Below are 24,797 nucleotides of genomic sequence, written 5' to 3' on the forward strand. Positions count from 1 at the left end.
GTCTCTCACCAACATGAAATTTGTGTTGCTCTTTTGGCCAATTGTGACTGTCTCCATATCGCTGCATGTACTGCTGTAAAGCGTTACCTTGACTGCCTACTTCTGAGGCCTCAGCTGTGAAAGCCATGAAAAGCCTTTTGTTTGTACAGCTTTAGTCCAGAAAGCATTGTTTTTTTTGTATACTTGGGTTTTTTTCAGTTTTTATCTTTACTTTGTCCTTTTATGATAGCATTTATACAGTTTCATTGCTACATATCTTGGGGTTATTGTCCAACCACATTGTTACAATATTAAGAAAGCAATAATAACTGAAGAGCTGTCCTTTAGAGAAGCCTGCACATTGATTTAGAAAAGTGGTTAAAGAAGAGAAGGCTAGACTTATTCAACATTTTTATTATCCAACAATTTGTCAGTCTGTCCAACCTCTCTACCCTGTCTGTGGGACTCAATCATAAGTCATTTGATAACTCATACTTCTTACAATTATCTAGTTTCATTTTAAAAAGAAAGCCAAGTAATTTTCTGAAACAGCTGGGTACTGTTTTTTTTCAGCAGACCTAACTCAAACAGAAGCATTAGTACATTTGGACTATTTTAGTGGTGTTTTAATACACATTTGGCGGTCTTGTGAGTACTTACAGCAGCAGGATGGTGTTTGTGGGATTGAAAAAATAAACTACAGTGTCCATGTTCTCGGTAATGAGGGAACATGTTCACCCAGTGCTATGATCTGGCTCACTAATGTGTTTTTAATAGTTTTTGGACAGACGAGGCTCTATGGCACAGAGTAATAAGATAAATCACGCTTTTGATACACAGGCAAGATTTAGTAGGTGGATTAGTTCATTGCTGATTTGAGTTTTTCATGGGATTTTCTGGCTATAAGAAAATAAATATCACCAGAGTTATCCTTTAAACTGTTAAGCTGAACAACTGAGTTCACCTGTTTGGGGTTCAAACTAGACACTGCTTTTATAAGCACTGTATTTTACAAGCTTATTATATGTTTTTTTTTTGTTTTTTTTTACTATAGCTATCAAATAAAAGTAGTGGAGTAAAAAAGCAAAATATTTCCCTCTGAAATGTAGTAGAGTATAAAGAAGTTTAAAATGGTACTGAATAGTACAAGTATCTCAAAATTGCACTCAAATGCCGTACTTGAGTAATTGTACTCAGTTACTAGTCACTTCATACAAAGATGTTAAATGATAGAATGACATGAAAAGCAGCAAATCCTCACATTGGAGAAGCTGGAACCAGAAAATGCTTAAGATTTCTACTTTATAAATGGCATAACATGATAACCAAAATATCCATAAGTTAATTTGTTTATTATATCTCTTATCTTGGAAAGAAAATCAATTGAAATGTCATGCCTCCCTATCTCCTCTCTCTCTGTCGTACTTCTCCATTCAAATGTAATTTCAGTTTTCAACAAATCTCACTTTTTGGGCACCAAAGTGGAAAAAAATGTCAATGTAACCAGCCTGATGTTTCTCTGATCTCTGTTTTTCCTTCCTTGGCACATCTCCCTCATCCTTGTAATTCCTAGCTCCTTCCCTCCCAGCCCACTGCTCCCGCATCTCTCATCAACCTTTGTTGCTTATTCGGAGCTTTAAATTATGTGAGAGTGGAGAAAACAATAACACAGGCTGCTGTCACTTAATGAAAGAGTGAGCTGAATTCTGATTTCAACCACTGTCTGCTCTTCTCTCTCTGACACACACACACACACACAAATGATCAATTTTATTGAAGTCAGGTTAGTTCTTTGCCAGTGTGCTTTATTGGTATGGATGTTAGATTAATAGTATAACTAAAGCAAAGAAATTAAGCAATAAAAGAAGTGAGAATGTAAAAAGAATAGCTACTACATAATTGTGAACATATAAAAACAATATTATTGTGAATCTGAGAAATAACAAAACACTTGGACCTAAACATTTGTAATCCATCCATAACGATTCAACAGGTTTATATGAAATTCACAGTGTTGCCAAAGGAGGAATGTTTTCACAAAAATAACCACACAATACAATGTTATATAACTACTGATGTAACATATGCAACATGTAGTAGAGATGTGGTTCACATGTTAATCTCTCTGTTCTCTGTCTCTCTCACAGGGCCCCATAGAGAATGATGTTGTGGTTCACGTGTCCCTGATAGCTGAGAGCCAGAGGTAATGTGTGTGTGGGTGTGTGTGTGTGTGTCTATGTATATATATATATATATATATATGTGTGTGTGTGTGTGTCTCTTAATGTGCTGCAGGCCATAAAGCGAGGTTATTTTCTCTCCTGTTCGGCTCGCTCAGCGCTGTAATTGTGCTGAGCTCATAAAGCTCAAGCTCGGCCTGACCTCTGCCATCATCAGTCACTCTTCTCATCGTGTGCGTGGGTTCGTTTGAGTATGTGTGCGTGTGTTCGTACGCTCTGATACATGTGTAAGAGTGTGGGTGTGTGTGTGTGTCAAACAGGGTCAAATGACTCTGTGAAGCTTGTTAACCTGTAGCTTCAATTACTCTGGCTGGCAAGTCCCCATCAGGACTTGTCTTTCTCACTGCAGTCCTCTTATGCTCGCTAATATATACTGCAGTTCAATAACAGCTACAGCTTTATAATAGATAAAGGTTTTACAGTGAAAATGATTAACATTAGTTTTATATTTTCAAAGACACAAGCCCGATAGATTTATTAACATTCTACTGACACAGCTGCAGCTTCACAAGGACTATAGACTTGTAGTAGCTGCAGATTTTCATGAGTTACAGATTTCTTAAAGGTCAGCAGCTGTTGTTACAGAATAGCATATTTATTAGGAGATAATTATTAGATATAATTCACACGTTTTCCCCCAAGGAATATGAAATAACAAAGAATTGAATAAATATATTTTATGTCTGATTTAGGACTGGTAAATGGGTTGTTTTTTTAAAAAAATTTTTTTTAAAAAGGGTACCTGTGCTAAAAATACACTAATAGCTATGTAAAATGCCTAAAATTATAGTTTGTAAGATTGTAATTTTGTGTGTGTGTGTGTGTGTAGACTCCAGGTGTTTCTGAACACCTACGGCATTCAGACCCAGACGCCCCAACAGGTGGAGCCCATCCAAATCTGGCCTCAGAAGGAACTGGTCAAGGTAACACAAACACACATTGATCAGTTCCCGAGTTAACAATCAAGCATTAGTTACTGTTGCAGTGCTAATGCTATGCTATGCTATGCTATGTCCAGCTTTCCATTCTTACATAGCACATATGCACTTTACAACGATAACGGTGGCAAAATTCATAGTAATTTTTTAAACAAAGGGGCCTTGATTTCAGACGAAGTTGGACAAAAACTGGCATTTTAGTAAATAGGGAGTGATTTCTGACCCAGCCGTAGAATTGTTCTTGTTTTGCAGAGTAGAGCTAGTTACCTCTAGTATTATAGTACAGTATTATAAATAAAAATATGATTAAAATGGTATTCTTTTTAACAGAATACAGTATAACATTCTTGGATGAGCAACACAGAGGTTAGAGGTTTATGCTGTGTTGTTCATATTTTCAAATAATAGGTTATAAAAAAAGACAGAAAAGAAAAAAGGCTTTGAGGAGTAATGAGTTTAGCTGGAGGTTTTTATTTGGCTTCGCCAAGCCAAATAAAAAGAAGGACAAACTAGTATATAGTAGCATTCAGGACCACCAGCTCCCATCTTCAAGTTATGAAAGGGGAATTTTCTAATGTTACCTGTAAAATAATGTTTGCTAACTAAATTATTTTCAGTTTAGTTAAAATGTAATACTAGTCTGGATAGGGCTTATTTGCCACACAGTGTTTAATCCATTCCTTACATAAATGCTAAAAGTGAAATACACCATCTCCCAAACTCTTTATGCTCAGAGTATCTCTTACTACACACACAACTCAACTTGACGAGAAATGCAAGGCTTGACAGGCCTGCTGTGCCTAGTTATGGTTGCTAAGCTATGATTGTGCAGGGAATGGTCAATTGAAACCTTGCTGATTGCAGACATTTTGCAGTGCATGATTAGCTGCAGTGCTTTGTTGCTTGGTTTGATGTCTTTTCCCTAACTGTAGAAAAGGAGATTCACATTCATTGTCCTCTGCTATGAATAGTTCTGAGGATATATAACAGGAGAAAACTGTGATAGACTCAAACGGATAGCTCTCATCTGAAAAGGGAAGCCAATGTGGAAGTGCCTTAAACCTGCATTCTCTCTAAGAACAGGGGGCAGGGGGTGACTCCACTGGCCCCCAAAAGAAGTCCAATTGTACGGAAGTTTATGAGAAAATGACCCTACTTCTCACTTGATTTATTAACTTATGATTGAGACCTAATGAGTTTATGGTCTCAATCAATAGTTTCAAGTCTTCAATACAGCATGATGTCCTGAACTTATGGTCCCATTTAGAGTTAAGTAGACAATAAAGTAGGGTATGCTTTAGGGCATGGATACCTTGTGATTGACCACAATGCGATGACGTTGATTATGTAACTTAACCATGGCGTATCCCCAGATTCACAGAGTATAGGCGTAGCTGTTGCTTTCACAGCAGCCCAGTATCACACCAAACGTGTAATACACTGGCTGGTTGGGTGGATAGGTAGATAGTTAGATGACAAAAAGTGGTCTTAGCTGCAGGAGATCACTGTTTGCTTCCCACTTCCAACTGCGAGTGTTACGTTTTTTTTATCGAGTAACTACAGTTGTCGTGGAGTTTACTGTTGCCATGACAACAAAGGTCGCCTAACTTTAAGGATACAGTAACTTTAACCCACACCACATTTAAGTGATCATTTTAACCCAAACCATGATCTTTCCCTAACCCTAACCAAGCCAACCAGACCTGAACCACAGCGTTGTCACACCATAAAACATGATTATTTTATTTTATTAAGCACAGACAAATTATGTTGTCCTGCTGATTACTGCTGATAGAGGTGCCATATTATAAAAAATGCTCCTAACGTATATGCATGTATTTTTCATGCCTAAGCGAGGCAAAATGTGACACTGACACAGTGGACCAGCAGGTGTATTACATACTTTGGCATGATACCAGGTTGTTCACAGTGTTTTTTCAGCTCATCAAAGTTTACTGTAACATTTTGGTCGCATAAAAAAGTCTAGAAAAATAGAAGCATTATCAAAGTTAACCATAGACTGTAAATGCACCATGCTAACCAAGCTAGCAGCTAGCGCTAGGGTCAGCTTCACCTTGTTGGCCAAATATGGTCACTTCTGGCTCCAAAAATCAAAGATGGCAATGGTCAAATTCAATATGGCGACAGTCAAATCGCCAAAGTCGAGGCTTTGAAATGGAAGTCCACAAACCAATGGGTGACGTCACGGTGACTACGTCCATATTTTTTTTTACAGTCTATGGATAGACTATTGATGCCATCACAGCGCCACTACACAAATCAATCTTACAGTCAGCCAGATTACATTTCAGCAGTTAGCTATCAATATCCCAGAAGAACTTGGCTCAGCCAGTACAAGATTTCCTGCTCTTAAGATTTTCCTCTTGATTGTCCCATCAATCACAGCCAAGATACAGGTTGGTTGAAGTGATTGATTAGTTGAGTAGTGATTGTTCATGTTGATTGATCAGCATAATGGTGGAGCTGTCACTGTGTCACTTTGGCAAATTGGAGATGTGTGGACCTAAGCAGCTTCCGAATTTGTTCACAGAAGGGTATTTTAGACAGTTCTTTAAGAGATTGAAGATATCCCTAAATGTTAAATTGTGATATTCAGAGTGGGTAATTTTGAATCACTTCCTGACAACTGTTTTACTCTAGGATTTGAATACTTAGAGGTCACAAAGTAGATCATTTGCAGGGATTGAGGAGTTTCTGAGGAGAACATAAAAAACCTGCTGTTGGATGTAAAAAGTCACTTTACTAACTATTGAAAAGTTCAGCAAAACAGATTTTTTAAAAGATCTTTGAAATGATGTAGTTTTTGAAAGAGCTTAGTAGGCATCAATATCACAATACTTATTCGACCTTTGAAATATAAGCAGAACAATGCTTTGTCATGTCAATCACACCACTCTTCTATCTAGTATGTACTCTGTCTGCTTTAGTTTCCTGTCTCTTTCCTGTTGCTTCCTCCTCCCATAAACTAAATCATTTTTTACACTATTCCCCTCAGACATACCCTCAACATCTATACCTTCATGTCTGTTATTTTTAACCAGCTCTCCTTTTGATCTGCCCTCTTTTTCAAGCCAACCCACCTATATTCTGTTACAACAAAAACTCCCTGTATACAGTTTATTAACTCTCTGCTGTCTTATCCATGACTAATCCCTAGGCTCTTCCAGGTCTGCTTTTTAGGGTTAGGGTTAAGGTGAGGGTTAGGGGTTAGAACATCTACACTGTCATGACTTTTACTCGTGTTATGTGATAGTATATTTAAAATAAAACAATTACTTTTCCAGTTCTAATATTCTGGTTTGTCCAGACACAATATATTATGCAAAATGGCTACCTGAAAATTTTGTACATTTGTCTTTGCAACTAAAAAAAGAGAGGTAAGATAAAAGAATTGTTTTCGACTCTGAACTTAAAGAATCCTGGTATTTTTCCAACTTTGAAGAGGATCCAAAGTGGAACCAGCTATCAGCTGTTATTTCCATACCATCCACTCTACTTCTTTCATCTGTCACAGATTATACCATTTGTACTACCAAATACCATCATATCATCACCATCAAACTCTGGTCTCTTCTCAAAGTACTGTCCCTCATCTACATGTCTGTTTGAAGTCTACTATCTCCCTGTCTTCTGTCTCTCCTCTGTCATATCCGTCACCCAAACCCTCCCTGGCCTCTGTTCCTCATCTGTCATGTCTGTTATGTGGCATCTATTTTCCCCGCCACCTCCTGTAAACAAACAATTTCTCCTATCATGTCATCTCGTTGGGCTCTGTTCTTTTCTCTAGGCCTTTCTTCCTTTTGTCCCTCTTTTGCTATATCCATCACATCCGTTTCTCTAACCCTATTCTCCCCTCTAGGCCTACATCCTGCCCCGCCCCCATTATGTCCGTTACACCAAACAGCTCACCCCTCCAGGTCTATCATCTGCCTTTGAACTGTCATACCTGTTACTTTTTCCTTCTTTCCCCTCTGCCTCTTTCTGCTGCGTGGTGCTCAGCCTCTCAGATGGATATGCAATTGTGAGTCAGAGCGGGCGCTGTGCTGAATATTAAATCCAAAGCCCAGACAGACGTTCCTTCCTCGACAGAATCTGTTTATCTCGGAGTCACCACCATCTCCGGTGCTGCAGGCTGCATTTGCTCACCTCACCTCGTCCCTCGCAGCCGTTTGATTGTGTTGACAACAGCTGCCTGAAAATGGGAGAGTGGCAATTACATTTTGCAATGTGTTATTCCCACACGTACACCCTAAAGCTTATCCCCTTGCAAATCACTGCTTTGCCCAAAAATAGCCTTCTGTTAGGTAAACAGCAATACATGTTCCTCTCTCTGTTTCATAGCTGATATGCAACATAAATGTCCGACATTTTCTCTGTTGTGTCTCTCGTTCGTCTTCTCCTGTTATGTCAGATGCTAATGAATTTGCTAAAGAGACACATTGAATAAAGATTGGAGGTCTATTCATATTTTTGTACATTGTAACAATTAGCCTTGACAACATTTTACTCACCACTTCAGTAATAGAGTTTTGGGAAATGAGGACTCCAGCGAGAATGATGTTGATTGAAACAAAACGCGTGAGCCTCCCTCATCCTCTCAGAAAACTAACATTTTAAACACGTTTTGCAGTGCTATGCAGTCTTCTAAAATTACTACACTGATTTCCAGGAGACTACTTTCTGTGTTTACTTTCGTTAGGGGTGTGATGATGACTATGATGAATGTTGCATTACATGCATTTAACAAATCCATCCAATGGAAATGGTGAGTACAGTGTTATCATGACAAATATGGACAAAAATATAAGAAGAGGACCCAGGTTGATAAATAGCAGAATTTCCCTTTACGCTGAAATTAAGTAATTGGTTGCTGTAATCATTCCTCCGCTCCATGCAGGCCGTAAAGAGATCCCGTCTTACATTATTCTATATGAGCTGGTGGTTAAAATCTGCAGTCCTTGTTTTGTACAAAAATACAGTCTATAAGGTTTAGCAGAGACTACTGTGAGGCTTTAGCAGGCAGAGTTAGTCAGATAGTGGGTATCCTCCAAAGTTACAGTCTTTCTAGTACAAATTTCCCTCTTTTTTATCAGTGTCCCTCTACCATATATAGCTCAGCAAGGAAATGTTGTTGGGGGAAACAGAGGGAGAGGCAATTTAGTACTAAAAAGATTGTAATTTTGGAAGACACCCACTTGATTTGACTGACTCCAACTTAAGAAGCGTAATGTTAGCTTCTGTTGTAGTTCAGAATTAATTTTTGCACAGAAATAGGAGCATGTGAGTATTGTTTAAGACGAACATGAAAAAATCCAAACCTATAAAGACCTTTAATGCGGTGACCTAGTGGTTAGAGAAACTGTCACAGAACCAAAACCAAGTTCAATAGGAATTTATAGTATCATTTGTAGCTGTCTGGCAAGACGCTGAACCTCAGCCTGTACATTCACTATAAGTCCCTCTGGATAACAGCATCTACCGTAAAAGTTAATCTGTTATGCACATTTTGTGACACCAAGAGTTGCATTTATGCTCTTCAGCGCATCAACCTGGCAGCAATAAAAATGTTCAGAAACCTACTCCTTTCTGAGCTCCTATGAAACTGAGGAATGTCCCAGTGGTGAATTAAAAGTTATGCAGAGTTTGCCAATAAGTAGTCGTACAATTTTGCACCTTGAAGCCACTGCAAAAATACAGCTTGTATTATCTCTCCCACCTGTCAGGCTTGCTGTTTGTGCTGCGGTCAGTGGAAATGCGAGGGAATGAAAGGATGCTTTGATAGGCTGCTTGTGTGTTGTCGTTCTTCATTGGTATTCTGCACACAGGAAGTGTTGGGTGCAGAGGTTCTTCTAACCTCCCTCTGCTTTTCTCCCCCAGGTCTTATATATGTCTTTTAGGGCATTTATTTGCACTGTCACTTAATCCTCAATTAACATTCTTTTATAGATACTGTACCTTTTCTTCTTTTAGTATAATTTCTTTTAATTGCTCTAACCCTTGCGTTCTCCTGTTGTGTTCAGCTCAGGCTTTTCAAAACAGCGAGCAGGCGCACAGGAGTAGCAGAGCACCACCTTTTGGTTGATTCTATGTATTGCAGCTGTGTTGAGTTGGGAGAATGCGGCAGCAGGTGACACAGCTCTAAGAAGCTCTTAACTGAAGCCCCAAAGAAATACTCTGGAAACTGAAGCTTCCGTATTCTCCTTGCTGCCACCTCTAAAAGCATTTCACATATTGCAAAGGGAGAAGGCCATGACCTTTTTCTCTCTTTCCCTTTTATATAGTAGCTTGGTAATTACCGCTGTACCTGTAAGAAACAGTCAAGGATTTCTATTCATCTGATGTCTGTGATGCTCCAAGTTGTGAAAAAGACATCATGTAAGACAACCTTGTTGATTGTAGCTTGTTTTGACTGTTAAGGTTTGAAGTGACTTAGCTGAAACTACAGAGTTTTTAGTCTACCAATTAAATGTGAAAATTGACGTCAGCTACTCTGAGCACATTCAGCCAAACCCTGTTGAGCATGGATGCCAGGCTCTCTCCCAGCCTCTGTACACTGGACATCCTTCACTGCTGATGTCAACATTTTTCAGCTAACAAACTTGGAGTACTTGGACATGTCCTAGGACATGACTTGACTTGATTAAGCAACAGTACTTCTTCTGTAGAGCCAGAGGGGGTGGAATTATAGCGTATGGACAAGTTTCAAATGTCTTAAATGAGTAAAACAGATCTGCAAACTGGGTAATAAAAACAGTCATTTCACTAATTTACTGAAGTGTAAACCACAGCAAGAAAAATACTCAACTGGTTGATATTTTAACTTTAAAGGGATACTCCAATGATTTAGTATTGAGCTTCCCTAAAGTTAGGCAACTCACAAGAGACAGATTTTTAAAATGATGTTTAAATTCAAAGCTGACTTTTATGGGTCAAGCCTCAAAACTACTGGATCATACATTCAAGATTAATTTTCTTGCAAACTTGCATACATAAAAAAATGACCTCCCATCCCACAGCAGTGCCACAACAACAGAAAGGATAAAGATATATATCTAAAAATTCCCTTAAAAATGACAAAAAAACAAATGCCAATTTTAAAAAAAAGATGACAGCAGCATAGTGCATTAAAATGCATTTAGAGAGAAATGCATGTAATAGTTCGATGTTTACAACTGGTGCATTTCAATGAGTAACCAGCACTGATGGAGGAGGTTATATATAATCCATTTTACTGTTCAGAGAAAGAACATTAGCCAGCATGATTGTTGGAACTGCCAATTTGTATGGGTTAGCAGTTAGCCTAATTTGCACTCCTCCGCGCTTGCCCTGCTTTTGCGTCCTGTCGCACCACTTTCGCTGTTTCCTTTCTGGTGCAGCTCCAGGCAAGGCTGTGGTCTCCTTTGGGTCCACTGGGCGTAGCAGACCAAGCTCGCTCAGCTGATTTAGCTCTCAGCCATTATTTCTCATAGCAAAAGTCTTTGTTATGAATGTCCAAAAGAAACTGACAATCATAGGCATATTTCCCTTGCACTCCACACAATGACACAGATGTAGAAGTAGACATGGACAAAGAAGACACTTCATAGTCGGAACTAGGAGGGGCCACTGCAAACATCGGTCGTGCCGCCATCACACCAGCTCATGGAAAGACAGAGAGAATACCACCAACGAGGACCCCTTAGTTTCTTTTCTTGTCTTCACAAAATAACTCTTAGCATCCCCAGTCCAGTTTCTCCTTTGGAAAGTTGGTAACAGTGGCAGGTAGTGGTTAGCAGTTGACAGCTAGCAAGTTGTTTTGATTAAAAAAATATATCCAAAGATATTACCTCTTCTGTTCTTGCTGATTAATGCTGTTACCTCTTCTTTAGAGTCCTTTCTGAAGATTATTTGAAGATTATTTTTCAAAATGTCCCACTTTTTAGGTCCAAGTTTGAGATGTATTAACAAGCTCATATCCTCAAATGTCTCTACCTGCCTGCAATACCCATGTCTTTCAATCTCTAATGCCCTCAGTTTGTAACACAAGCTTCCTGTGATAAATCTTGAAATCTTCAAGCCCAGTCCGTGATAACCCAGATGATGTCATCAGAGTTATATTCTCAGATTTGAAGACATCGTAGAACTGTTTTCACAGACTAAGTAATAACCACCATAATAATAAAACATGTAAAATTGTTAAAGTTCCCCTTTAAAGAAAAAATATTCAAATGACCATTACCAAGAAATACAAAGAATTCACCGTTCACTAAACCCCTTACCCAAACAACAATTTTCCAATCATACTGTAGGTGGGTGGTATTTTGTCAGTATTTCCAAAAACAAAACCAAAGAGCAATAGTGTGTGGAATAACTTAAACAGATTGCTCGCTCTAGCATAAGCTGCAAACATAAGCATGTTAGCATAAGTAATTTACTGTAGTGACCTAGCGTTCAGTTTGCCAAGCTCATCGGCTGGTCCTTAGCTCTTCAGATTAGTACACAAATCCTCTCCTCTTGTAAAAGTAAAACATACTGTTTCAGGCTAAATCCAACTATGCACTACTTGTTTAAGTGTTTTCTACAGTAAGTATCCAAACAGTAAAACATTTTTATTTATGATACGAATACTAGGATTAACTAGCTTCACCAAGAACAATGCTTCTCCTTAAAAATCTTCTACATAGATCATCATGTGATGAGGATGATGACTTTTTGCCTGGGACGTATAACCATCATCTTAGTCATTTAGCATTCATGTAGCCATTATATGCATATTTGAAACCCTTTTTTTAGAGTGTTTTTTTTATAAAGTGTCACCTCTTCCAACCCCTGCCCTTCTACTATAGATCCATCTTTTGGGGGGACAGGGGATGTTTAGGGGGAGATAGCAGGTCAACAGTATATGCCACATAGAAGTGGTATACATCATCTGAAAGCTGGGAACCTGAAGATAAATTTGAGATGCAGCTTAGCACTGTGTGTCAAGTTTTTCTAGCCACAAACCTATAATAAACATTGTGTTTTGGTTAGGCGCCTATTCAAATATTGAAAGTTTAGAGTGTAGAGAGGGCTTGGAACATTATGATGGAAGTATATAATGGCCATTCCCTGCTCCTGCTCAATTATGTCACATAAGTTGTTGCAGCAATTTTTGGGTTGATACCATTTGTTACACAGATTTAACACAAAATTTAACCTTTTTTGAATTGATAAAAATGGTCAAAAATCCCTCCAAAATACCACATAAAGACACTAAGACCTTGAAGAACACCATAGAAAATTCATGCAGTCATCTGGTATCAAAAACTTTTTATATTTTGGAGATTTCTGTAAGAATTGCATTTTTTGGTGATTGGATAGCAAGCACTTCTATTTTGGAACTTGCTCAGAAACCCCCTTATTTTTCATATACCGAGGAAAGCCATACATCCTCTGGATGCCCTAGGTCTCTAGCTTGTTGTTGTAAAGTTTCATGAGACTGATTATCCTAGAGGTCACAATAGGTCATTTTATACAGTGAGGTCAAGTTTCAAAAAGTGGTCTCACTACAATGAAATGGCTACTATGGGGACTAACATCTCACGTTGAATCCATAAGAGTCTCAACTTTCCAGTCATATCAAATTTATGCAATTCTAAGACTGTTTATGGACCCCAGTATGCAGAAATATTCAAATACATTATTTTTAGATAAGGTGAAAATAACACATTTGCACTGCATGTAGAAAACTGCATGGAGACTCATGGGTACCCATAGAACCCATTTTCATTCAGATATCTTGAGCTGAGGTTTCCATGCCAACATTTAGGCTAACTATGGAGCATTATTTAGCCCCCTTTGTGACATGCTAGCATGACATGGTTGATACTGTGGGCACAGTAATGTCAGCTGAGGACACTGGCGTCCTCAGGGAGTGGAAGAATTAAATCATCTGGAGAAACAGTTTTTCAACCAACTCATGGATTTAACATTAATTAGCTATCTAACTACAGCTGATAAATTCAGCTAGTGACAGCTGTTAGCCTGGCATCTGCCAGAGCAAATAAAACATGAGCTCGGCATATTTGTCCGGTTCCCAAGCTAGACAGCTTTAGTTTCAAAATCAAAAATCAAAATCAATGGTTGTCAGCTAGGAAAGAGAAGCCTGCTTTTGTTAACTTCTATGTGAAATTGAAGACCCATTGTTATGACTATGAATTCTGGGTAGTAAAACTGCCACTGCTAAATTGTAATGTGCATACAGGCCATGTGAGACAGGGAAGCTTGACATGTGTTTGTGGCAAACGGACACTTACCACAAGCTCATTTTTAAGATGAATAATTTTTGCAGCGTATAATATGTTAAGTGGCTCATGTGAAAGGTATCAAACAGCATACTGTTCTTTATGTATTGTAATGAGGGTTCAGCTAGGTCTCAGATGCAGCGGCACATAAGAAGAGACACTGAGTATAACAGTGTTATCAGCACCAGCACCCATGGGTGTGCTTGGGTCCACTAAGCACGGTGCAGATGGCAGCACAGGGACCTTTCATTATCGTGGTGTTTCATAACTTTGCACAGAGCTAATATCAGTAGGTGGTTTTGCCATATGGAGGTAATTTCAGCTTATGAGTAGCAACAATGGAAATTGCTCAGTGGGACAGTGAAATGATGGATTTATACTTTCATTATGACATGGAATAGAAGAACTGCGGTGCATGACATTTCAAATCAAATATGATATTTTTAACCTGGAGGCAATACTGATAAGATCCCAGGGAAATGTACAGATAAACATGCAGCTTTTAGTCTTCTCTGAAACCAGAAAGGTTTCTAGTAAGATCATGTGCAATGTGAATGTTGTGTTTAGTGACAAGTTATTTGTTTGTGTCTATATGTCAATATACATACTTGTTTGTGTGTCTTTCTGCAGGCGTACCGTTTCCTGGCCATCAATAAGAAGCTGGGGTTGAGTGGGCGTCCAGATAGGCCAGTGGGCTGCGTCGGGACCTGCAAGGTATGCACACACACCTACACACATGTACATATCGGTAGACACATATGTGCACTCTATGTATCCCTGCTGCACAGGTCATGGGTGACTACTGATACACCTCCTACATATTGATCTGTATAAATTTCCCAGAGCTCCAAGGAGTTGACTACAGCTCTGAAACTCAATATAGAGACAAATATTCAGTTCCAAGAGTTTTTCTCTTTTTCAGACATACAGTATGCGTCAGTGAATGCTGAATAGATTTTGCTTATTCTCAAGACTGCATTTTAATATTCTAAGCTGCTGTCAGGGAGTCAGTTTGTGTGTGTTCGTGTGTGTCCGTATTATGTGGCTGTGGAAGCGTGTGCTTGAACAATTTTATGTGTGTGTGCTTGCTAATGTCTCTCGCTGATGTTATTTGCAGTTTCTCCCAAATGAAGGTCATAGCACGACCAAATAAGTTGAGCTAAAGCAGCTTTCTCAAACAAAGATGTTGCCAAACAAATGAATCATGGCTCCCAATGCATTGCAAAGACAATATTATAATGGAACATTTATGGGGAAGATGGCAGACTGCCAGAGGACATTATCATCATCAGTGTGTCGGTACGCTTGTGTGGGCCCCTGTGACAATCTCTATGTGTGAAAGGGAGTGCTGTACCAGCTGTGTCTATGTACTGTATGAGTGTGTGTGTGTGTGTTATCAGGAGTGGTTGTGTAGCTACTGTGTGTCTGCTCTATCTTAGGATTGATGGCTTGTTTTATACGCTGCCCAGAATAATGTATACGTGGCTACTTGTGAGCCATCCTTCTTCTAATGCAATAGTGTGTGTGTGTGTGTGTATATGTGTGTGTGTGTGTGTGTGTGTGTGTGTGCCTGTGTGCGTGTGTGTCTCCCTCCAGATTTATCGTATCCTGGGCAAGACGGTGGTGTGCTACCCAATAGTATTTGATCTAAGTGACTTTTACTTGTCCCAAGATGTAATGCTGCTGATTGATGACATTAAGGTAAGCCAGGGTCACACTCATGGAGCTTTCCAATGCCATAGCCCCACAACTAACTACTTTTAATGTCCTCAGTGAACTAACATAAAATGTATATTCAGTTTTTCTTGTCTAAAGAGCCTGATATTCGTGAAAAAGACAGGAAGTGAGCTGATTTGGTTTGAATGAAATTTTTACTGCCTCCCACAGAAGAGGCAAATACTACAGTAAAGTTATAGCCTGCCTGATAGCAGTACTGATACTAGCTCATCCTGAACTATTTTCTGTAACTGATTCAGAGCTTACATTGTAATGTAAAAGATGCCTGTAAATACTGTGTGCACATGAGGTATTTAAGGGCATAAATCGTGTGCAATAATAATAAGTTTGAGGGTAAAAATGACACATTTGTAAAACAAAGTACTGATAGTAATTCATTAGCAGGAATTATCAAAAGACTGATGATGATCAGAGGATTTGGAGGCACTAGCAGAAATTTAGGCTCTTATCCAACAGCTTTCTGACTGAACTAGACTTCATATTGTACTTCACACAGCAGTTTTACACTTTTAGCTCCTCTTGCAGTGGAGTGTGCTTATTGCCCTATGTTCTAATCCTTCCATGTAGCACATCAATTCATTACATTCATATACTTCAAAAGCCCCTCCCATTAGTTCACATACGGACCCACCCTGCCCAACAAACAAAAATATAACAAGTCAAGGATTTATTTATTTTTCATTCTGCAATCATATATCCCTGAGTTATATCATACAATAGTGGATCAGCAGCTTCCAGCTGGTTTATGACTGTTCTTTCTTGGGAAATCTTCAACTACTGGGCATAGACACACACCGTGTAACTGCAATATCCCCACTTTGAGTCCAAAAACTGTTTTATTCGTAAGTGCAGCATGAGTGATTTGTTAGGAAGAAATCCAATGTAAGCCCAAATAAAAAAACATATTTTGTAATATGTTGGAAAATTCAGTTTACTCTGAGTGTCTTAATTATTTTAAGTTGTATAATAAATTATTTCTATAGGTTGTATATATAAGTAAACTGTTGTTTTGTTTTCATCCATCTTCAGTGGTTCACTGGGAATGGTGGAATATTATTAAACAGATCTGAAATTGAATATAAACACATTAAACTTTTGGGGGGACATAGACTGTGAAATCAATCAAGGTTTTCATTATTTTAAACCCGACTCTCATTCACCAACATTTCCAACCAGCAATTGTTGATTGTATTTTAAATGTAACAGCTGTTCATTTCAGGTTATTTTATATTTTGAAGATAAATTAGTCTTGTTCAAAAACTCTGATTCCATTTTAAACTTAGTTTGACAGCTGTGGAGGTTGAGCTTTAATAGTGACACTCTCTCACTTGCTGCTCAGAAAATGGAAACTGAATGAAAGACTCTGAACCAGCGACATGTCCGTGCCAATCTGAAATGTTGCGTGTGTTTGTGTGTGTGTGTGTGTGTGTGTGTGTGTGTGTGTGAGCAGAATGCCCTGCAGTTCATCAAACAGTGCTGGAAGATGCCGGGACGTCCTCTCTTCCTGGTTCTCATCCGCGAGGATAACATCAAGTAATATACACACTCCATAATAGCTCTTTTATCTTTTTTTCCTGTCTTCCTGTCCTCTGATAGCTTTCTCGCAGCATTCTTCCTCGTCCTATCTCTCCCTACATCACCCTCTATCTTTCTTTTTCTGTCTGATACTGGCTCAAGCTTGCAACAAAATGCCTTGACAGTCACAATTTAGTTCAATTTTTTTCATCCAATATTTTTATCTCTCTCTCACACTCCCTCTCACCTGTCCTTCCATCTGTTTATCTTTATAGCAGGAAAGTGCTACTGTATTAGCTTGCTGAATGGGTGATTATGTTTCTCATTTGTATCACTATAGTGTGGCTGGTGGGCTGATTACACTAGTATTGACCATTATCCAAGGAGCCATATGTTAAATGTGCTACAAACGCTTAAACAGCCACACTGCAGCATCTGGAATGAGTCAGTGGGTCCTCATAGAAGCAACTCAATAGTCATTAGTTTGCTATTGATCGGGATGATGACCTGTATAGGAGGCGACAGCAGACCTGAATAAAGCAATGAATGCTTGGTTGAAGTGTGCTGATTTATTCACGAGTTTCAGCTGTGAGGATTTCATACTGATGTGATGTTTAATACAGGTGTTGTGTTTGGATTATAACACAAATGTTTTGATTCACAGTTTGACAGATTCATTATACTGTGCAGCACAAAACTGAGTCAATTTATCCTCTGTCTCTCCAGAGGAAGCCGCTTCAACCCAGTCTTGGACATGCTTGCATCGTTCAAGAAAGGCAACATCGGAGGGGTCAAAGTTCATGTGGACAGACTTCAGGTTTGTTTATTCTTGTATTAATTCCTTATTTGGTCATTCTTAATCACTCTTTATATTAGTGCATATTTCAATGAATTTCCTTAGTCAATTATTGGACATGTTAACAATCAGTAGTTGGTTAATCGTTAAAAAAAACACAACAAATAACACAAAGTGTGTGTTTTCCATAATAACAGCGTTTTTTTAAAACTACTATCATGGCTCATATCATCAAAAAATCCAAGTAAGTTAGGTATTTGAACAATGACATAAACATCATTTAAATTATAGTAACAAAATCAAGCCTTCTTTCGACTCCCTTTTGTTGCTATGCAATAAATTGCTCAACAAGTTCAAAATATTCTATATAGCAAATAATGCTGCACAACATTAGATAGCATGTAGCTGTTAACAATAAAATAGGTTACACTAATTTTCACAACAGACAGACTTCAGTCTGACTGATTTCATTTAATCCCTTAGAGAAAAGATTGGGGTGAGTCAAGCACTGTTAGTTCACTGGAGCTGCTCCAGCTGATGGGAGATATGTGCCAACTTAACCAGCCCAGGGAATCCCTCAGCTTCAGTAAACTTGAATTACACCCAAAGAAATGATTATTAAATTCCTGACTTTTGTTTTTATGTTGTTAGAAAGATGTGCTTGTCCTTAATGTTGGCACTGTTAAACTGCAGCAGTGCTCTCTGCTCTCAGCTCCCTGCATGGCTGGATTAACCTCCTATGGGGCCCCAAGGCAAAAGTTTGTTGTTGGACCTCTGTTGACCCCCACTGTACATAGTAGTACTCTAGAGCGGAGATGATTAGATGATTATTCTATTAGTTGGTCCGCAGAAATATAATTGGCATCAATTTTGATAAATGATTAATCATTTAAATCATTTTTTAATGTAAAAATGCCAAAAGGTCAATGGTACCACCTTCTCAAATGTGAATATTTGCTATTTTTCACAGTTTTCCACGATAAAAAATGATAGTAAACTCAGCATCTTTGGGTTTTTGACTGTCGGTCAGACAAAACAAGTCATTTAAATATGTTAACTTGGGCTTCAGGGAATAATTATTCCCTGCAATTAAACATTAAACAGATACTACACCAAAACCACAGTACATTTTCACTGTTTACACCACACCTCCCTCATCTTCTACTCTGTTGGTTAATATATATTTCTAGTTTATTACATTGTTAACGACGATTAACCAATAATCAATTCATCATTGACATCCCTACCTTGTGTACATTTTAAAAATATGTTACATTATATACTGTACATTTGGCCATCAGAACTACATCCAGAAAGTGATTTCTACATGCATGTCCATCACCTTAAAGGTATATTTCATATCCAGAGCCACTATCTTTCTTTCTTCTTCTACGAAAAACCAAGGGGGATTGATACGTTTCACTGGTCAATCCTCTGTTTTACTGGGAGGATCAGTGGTGTTAGGTCGATGTTGTCACAGCTCCAATCCATACAAATGGATCACTGAATCAGTATTACCATTGCTGTTACTACACGTTTGATTGTTAACATATTGTGAAGGATTTTCATAAAAGCAGCTGTTGGGGGGAAAATATGCCACCTGCTCTCTCCTGTTGGTTCACTTCTAGCAGATATTACAACTGTCTCTGAACTAAACCATGGCTTAATACTACAAATGTTTCAATAAATTGTGTTACAAGGATTCATCTCTTTCTTTGGAAACAAACAGAAGTTTCCCAGACCTTAATCTGAAATCCCTCCTTATTTCAATAGCAATAGCAGTTTACCTGTGTTTTGACCTTGGTCTGTCACATTCAATTTGGAAGGCAAATTGTTATTTATTTATTTATTTATTTATTGCCTTGGAAAGGTGGAAACCTAGACAGGTTTAAAAAGGAGATGGAAACTATTGGGGTGAAGCTTTTTGTTACTTGTAAAAAAAATGCATTGGAATGAATTCAGGGGACAGCAACAAATTAAATGAAATTAATAGATTAGTGGTTCATCACTTCACTGTATCTTTTGGCCTATTAAGATTGTAGGGACTATACAAAAATCCGAATCAATACATACACTGAAGTGATTGAAAAATAAACAATCAATGAATGAGTTTAACTCATTGGAATGCACACAGCAGCATTCATGAATTTACAATTAACCATAAACAGCATACTGTGTATCATTTGTAGCAGACTGTATTGGTATAAAGTGCAGGATTTAGCACACAGTTAATCTTCATGATGGCAGGAAAGTAAGGCCACAGCAGAAGTGGAATTATTTTCACATTAGCAACTTTAACCAACTGCTTTGTCAAACTTTCCAAACTTTCCACTTTCCAAGTGTCTTTGTGGTGTTCAGCAGAGACTTACTCACATGAACCTTTTTTTGTTTTGCCTTTAAAGTTCTTCCTTCCCTTCACCTATTTGCCATTCACTTCACAGCTAACTCTACAGCTTTGAAACACTTCTCCTCTTCATCATCTCATTGTTATGGGGAGCAGGATTGCTGCTCTCGTACGCCTCTTATTTTTGTTTTGGGGTTGACTTCAGTAGGAATGGCTAATATTACATTTAGACCACAGGAGCAAGTCGCATTGAGCTGTACTCGTTACTCCTACGCAGCTATGCTTTTAAATACTCAAGCTTTATTCATCACATTACTGTGTTAGAGACTCACTTGTTACTGGAGCCATGCACATTTGTAAAATTTGAAACAGTGAACTTAGTTCACACCATACTACTCCATGTGCTATTTGTTATGAGCTGCATTATTCAAAGAGTTGTTTTGTATACTGAATCACCTGATAAACCTACTCTCTGGGATCTATACAGCTATTTTTTCTCACCTCTTGTATTTTTATGCCTCTGAGTGTGAGTGTTATTTCCTTATACATTTCTTTATATACATATATATATATATATTACTGTGGAATCTCTTATATATTGCAGCCTATAGTAATGAATTAATCACTGTGCAAACCATGTAAATGTGTCTTTTTGCACATCAACCTTTCAGACCCTGATATCTGGAGCAGTGGTGGAGCAGTTGGACTTCCTGCGTGTCAATGAAGCAGAGTAAGAGCATCTTCTAGTCGTTAATTCTTGATTTGTCTGAGGTCAGTGCTTTGCTCTGTTAGTTTGTATGCTGTATGTTGTATGCTCTCAGAAAGCTCAAAAAGATGTCCATAGTTAGACTGATAGAACAATTGACTAGATTATATTGGTCATTCAAGTTTGATATACAGTATGCATACAGTTTTATGATGATTTTTTTCATAATTGTTGAACAGTACAGCTGATACAGATAATTGACTCTTCATTTTCAGTTTCAGGATCAATAAATCAGTTTAGCGTAAAGTGACAAAATGTCAAAGGAATTTTGTCAGCATTAGTTTTTTTTCTGATTCAGATGTTAAATGTTGTAAATTCAGTAACTGCATTCATATATTAAATCTTCTGTCAAAATATGTTTATAGTAAACATAGTGTAACTTACCTGCCTGTGAAATCTGCTGGCACACATGCTGTTAATATAACTGCATACTGGGGTGTTCATGCCATTATATGTACAATTTGAAATGAAAGCACAATGCTGCAGCAACAGAGGCAATTCTGTAATTGTTTCTTGTCTCTTACACAATGCTTGTCTGTATTTGCGTGTCTGCATGTGTATGTGTTCATATGTACAAAGGATCCCAGAGTTTAAGAGCTTTGAGGAGCTGGAGCTGCCTAAGCACTCCAAGGTGAAGAGACAGATGAGTACGCCCAACGCCTCAAACCTGGAGCAGCAGCCAGAGATCAATGATGAGGAATGGATGGGAAAACCTACTCAAGAGATCATCCAGAAGTTCCATGTGAGTTGACTTTTATGACTCTTTCACCTAAGGGTGAAAAGGGCCACACACTTTTGAATAATTATTAAATGCTACTGCTTACAGCTTATTTGCTTTGGGTATATTTTTTCCTGTTCCATAAATGAAGCGACGCCTGCTAGCTAGTTCAGGCAGCCCCAACTCGAGCTGCCACCCCACTCACATGCCGTACTCCCCTCACTGTAACATATATACAACGCACCCTTATAATCATGGCGGTGTGCTTAAGCAGTCAGTGCTCTGCTCACACTTTGCTGCATTCCTGCTGCCACACCGCTGTCATGCTTGCTTGCTGCTATGGTGCTGCTGCTGTTGATATAGCATTTCAAAAGCCCCGCCTCCACCCCTGCATCCACCTGTAGGTTCTGAGTCTATCTTCCCCATTGGGGGAAATTAGTATCGTCGCTCCCCATTCCCTGCTGTGTGAGATCAGTGTTTCCTTGTGGGGAGCGACAAGGTCAGAGCATACTTCCTTAACTAAGGATGACAGAAGTGGTAAGAAAGACTCACCACTTGAATCTTACTGTAGTTATTAAACTTCATATTTTGGGTGCATGGATGGGGCAGGGGCCACCGTCACAGAGACCTTGGTTAATTCTTCAGCAGTGTTGCTTGGCTTGGCCATGCACTGTGAGAGACACAGTTGTCAGTATTTACAGGGGAGAAAGCGGTGAAGAATCATGTCCTTGTCGGTGCACTAGTGAGAGTGGCAGGTGAAAAGAGGGGTCGTGCCAATTCCATTTGTATTAGAGGAGACACATAATCCCAGGTGTCGTTGCTCTAAGGACACACCACTAATAAATCCAATTCCAACTGGTCCACCTGCCTCAAAAGCAAAAGGTTTGCAAGATTAACTCTATCCACTAATTGTTCCCTCCTGTTCACTCATTGATATATCCACTCTTGTCAAGGCTCACTTAACAAGAGTGTCTCCTTATTCACTGTAAGCAGCTTATAAATAAGGTAAAACATTTTTCCTTGGGATTTTGGGTATGATCAGTCCAAATCTGCTCACAGTTATCAACAGCTGTCTCACTCTGGCTCTGTACCGGAATATTTTAAGCTTTTAAGTTTTCATCCATGTTTGAAGAATCCAAACCTCAGTCCACAGCTTCACTGCAATTGCAATTTATTTTCTCTGTGAGGAAGACTAGAGGTCAGTCTAAAAGTCTGAAAAGCTATATGTGTCTATTATAAGTCATCTATCCGATGGTTTTGTCTACATTGACTCTCTCTCTCACACTCTCTTCATGGCATCCTTTGTCATTTAAGTTTTAAATGCATGCCATTTATAAACCATCAAATGTTGTAACCATTTTATTATTACAACCAAACAATAAATAATTTACCCGACCTTCCAATGTCATGCGTAGAAATGCTTTCTTTTCAATATTTTAGGTATATTCATGCTCCAGTCAAATTGAATTGAGGCAACACAGACTTACTCATTATCATCACAATTGCAGAATTGCAGAAAACTAAATGTTCTTACTAAAATTTCATCATGGCCTGTTAGGACAGTTACTGTGAGTGGATAGATTTGCGGCTTCCTATAGTGTGCAATAAAGGTATTTGTGTTTATTTAAGTGTATATATTTTTATGTATAACTATGTTTACATGCTTGTCTAAGGTAATCTTTACTTTTGTCTGTATGCTTGTCTTTTCCCAGGACTGTGGCTGCTTGGCAAGTCAGGCTCAGCTCGCATGTATCCTTCTTAGGAGAGAAGGACCAGACTTTATTGCCAAAGATGGTAAGCACATACTCACAGTATGAGTGAGTGAACAACTTAAAGAGCTAGTCACTGGGTTTGCTAAAACTGATCAGGAGATTTGATCAGTTTTAGTGTCACCCATTAGCAGCTTTGCTAACATTATCTTGTCAACTTTATTCCTGTAAAAACCCCTTTTTGGTGCATTCATCAGTCCATATGAATCAATCACAGGTCTTTAGGATGCTGTTGTATTATGCTTTTGAATGTGTAGTAACTGTTAAATTTAACAGTTATGATTTATATAGATTGGAGGATAAATCTAGATAAGGCTGTATATGTCTTTCTGATGTTTTTTTAGTGTCTGACCACATTAACAGATCGTCTTTATTGATTTCAGAGAACTTGACTGATGAGCTGGAGAGAATCTACAGAATGGCTGGCAGCAGAAAGCTTTGGTCTGATATTCTCACACATATACATACATACTGTACAGTGCATACACTGTTTGTAGTCTTCCAGTCTGTTACTCCATTTGTTGAGCTTACATTATTATTAGTCCAGTTTTTTTTAATGTCATTATGGAGTCCAAATATGAGGAGGATTATCAAAAGTATCCAGATTTCTAAATTCTAAAGATGCATTCAGGACCAGTGATGCCTCTAAGATGGTCACATTTAGTACATTTTAAGTTTTATTATGCTGACGAGTGACCTTGTCATTATTAGCCGTTGCTCTGTTGATACGGGGCTGGGAATTTTTGTTGGAAAATTGTATTCAAGTGTTTTTTTTTAATTTGGTGTCCTCTTAACTGAATCTCTCTCTACCTTTTGTGTCCCATTTGTCTTCCTCACAAAGTAATTTCTCATGTTGACAGTTGATGATAAATAACTTCTATGTAATCTGGCGGAACTATAGGCTGGCAGTGCGCAATGTTGCCACCGCTACCAAGAAGTTTGCCAGCTCTATAGCCCCTCACATCACCACAATACTTGTGCATGGGAAACAGGTAATGTTCAGGCAGAGATGGAATAAAAGCTCTGCATGTTTAGACCCAGCTAGCTGGCTAGCTAGCTCTCTAGCTTGACAGCTGTGTGAGGTTCAGCCAGCAATGAAATTCCTTATAACCAGGGTGTAAACAGGTGTTTTAAAAAGTCAAAAAGAATATTTTACAAAATTCAAGGCTTAAATTTGATACTATAATATGATTTCAGCTCAAACCTCTTTCGTTAGCTTATACAGTATCATGTAAATAAAAATTGTGACATTTTCCTGAAAAGGTTAAAAGCGAAAATTAGACGATTCAAAAAATGCATAAAACGTATAAATAATTCATGGAAACCTTTAAGGAAAACGGTGCTACTTTGTGAATAGTTATTACTGATGCTCAGTTTTTGCTATAACATTAATCTGAGTCTTGCCAGTACTAATTATTTTTCATAAAAATCTTTTTGTAACACTGGTCCCAAGTCTTGCTATTAAAGTAAATTAAAATTAAAAGTAAAATTGAACTTAAGAAATCTCACAGTAACATGTAACGGACCAGTAGTCACCCTGGTAACAAGTTGTATACAGCTGTAGCAGCCTGGTATCTGAGCATCTCGCTAAAATGCTAACCAGCTGATGCTAATTCTGCTTACACTGCCGAATCTAGCGAAGTAGAATGGCTTATACTCACACGGCCATGAGTTAGCTAGGCCAAGCCAGCGGGCCCCTTGCCTCAGATAGG

The 24,797-nt window shown here is 38.4% G+C and overlaps 1 protein-coding gene across 3 annotated transcripts in view; it reads left to right on the forward strand.

The window, feature by feature from the left end:
• phkb (phosphorylase kinase, beta) overlaps positions 1 to 24,797 on the forward strand; it is a 111,853-nt gene that overhangs the window by 77,862 nt on the left and 9,194 nt on the right. For 2 of the 3 annotated variants that reach the window (XM_067596030.1, XM_067596046.1), the window contains 11 exons: positions 2,127 to 2,182; positions 3,049 to 3,142; positions 14,071 to 14,154; positions 15,037 to 15,141; positions 16,628 to 16,710; positions 17,419 to 17,509; positions 20,504 to 20,562; positions 21,178 to 21,340; positions 23,029 to 23,110; positions 23,469 to 23,526; positions 23,987 to 24,077. In XM_067596030.1, the coding sequence (XP_067452131.1) occupies positions 2,127 to 2,182; positions 3,049 to 3,142; positions 14,071 to 14,154; positions 15,037 to 15,141; positions 16,628 to 16,710; positions 17,419 to 17,509; positions 20,504 to 20,562; positions 21,178 to 21,340; positions 23,029 to 23,110; positions 23,469 to 23,526; positions 23,987 to 24,077 (966 nt within the window). The remainder of the gene's footprint in view (positions 1 to 2,126; positions 2,183 to 3,048; positions 3,143 to 14,070; positions 14,155 to 15,036; positions 15,142 to 16,627; positions 16,711 to 17,418; positions 17,510 to 20,503; positions 20,563 to 21,177; positions 21,341 to 23,028; positions 23,111 to 23,468; positions 23,527 to 23,986; positions 24,078 to 24,797) is intronic. The other variant, XM_067596038.1, reaches the window with a different exon arrangement.

Source organism: Thunnus thynnus, chromosome 1 (genome assembly GCF_963924715.1).
Source record: "Thunnus thynnus chromosome 1, fThuThy2.1, whole genome shotgun sequence".
NCBI classification, from domain to species: domain Eukaryota; kingdom Metazoa; phylum Chordata; class Actinopteri; order Scombriformes; family Scombridae; genus Thunnus; species Thunnus thynnus.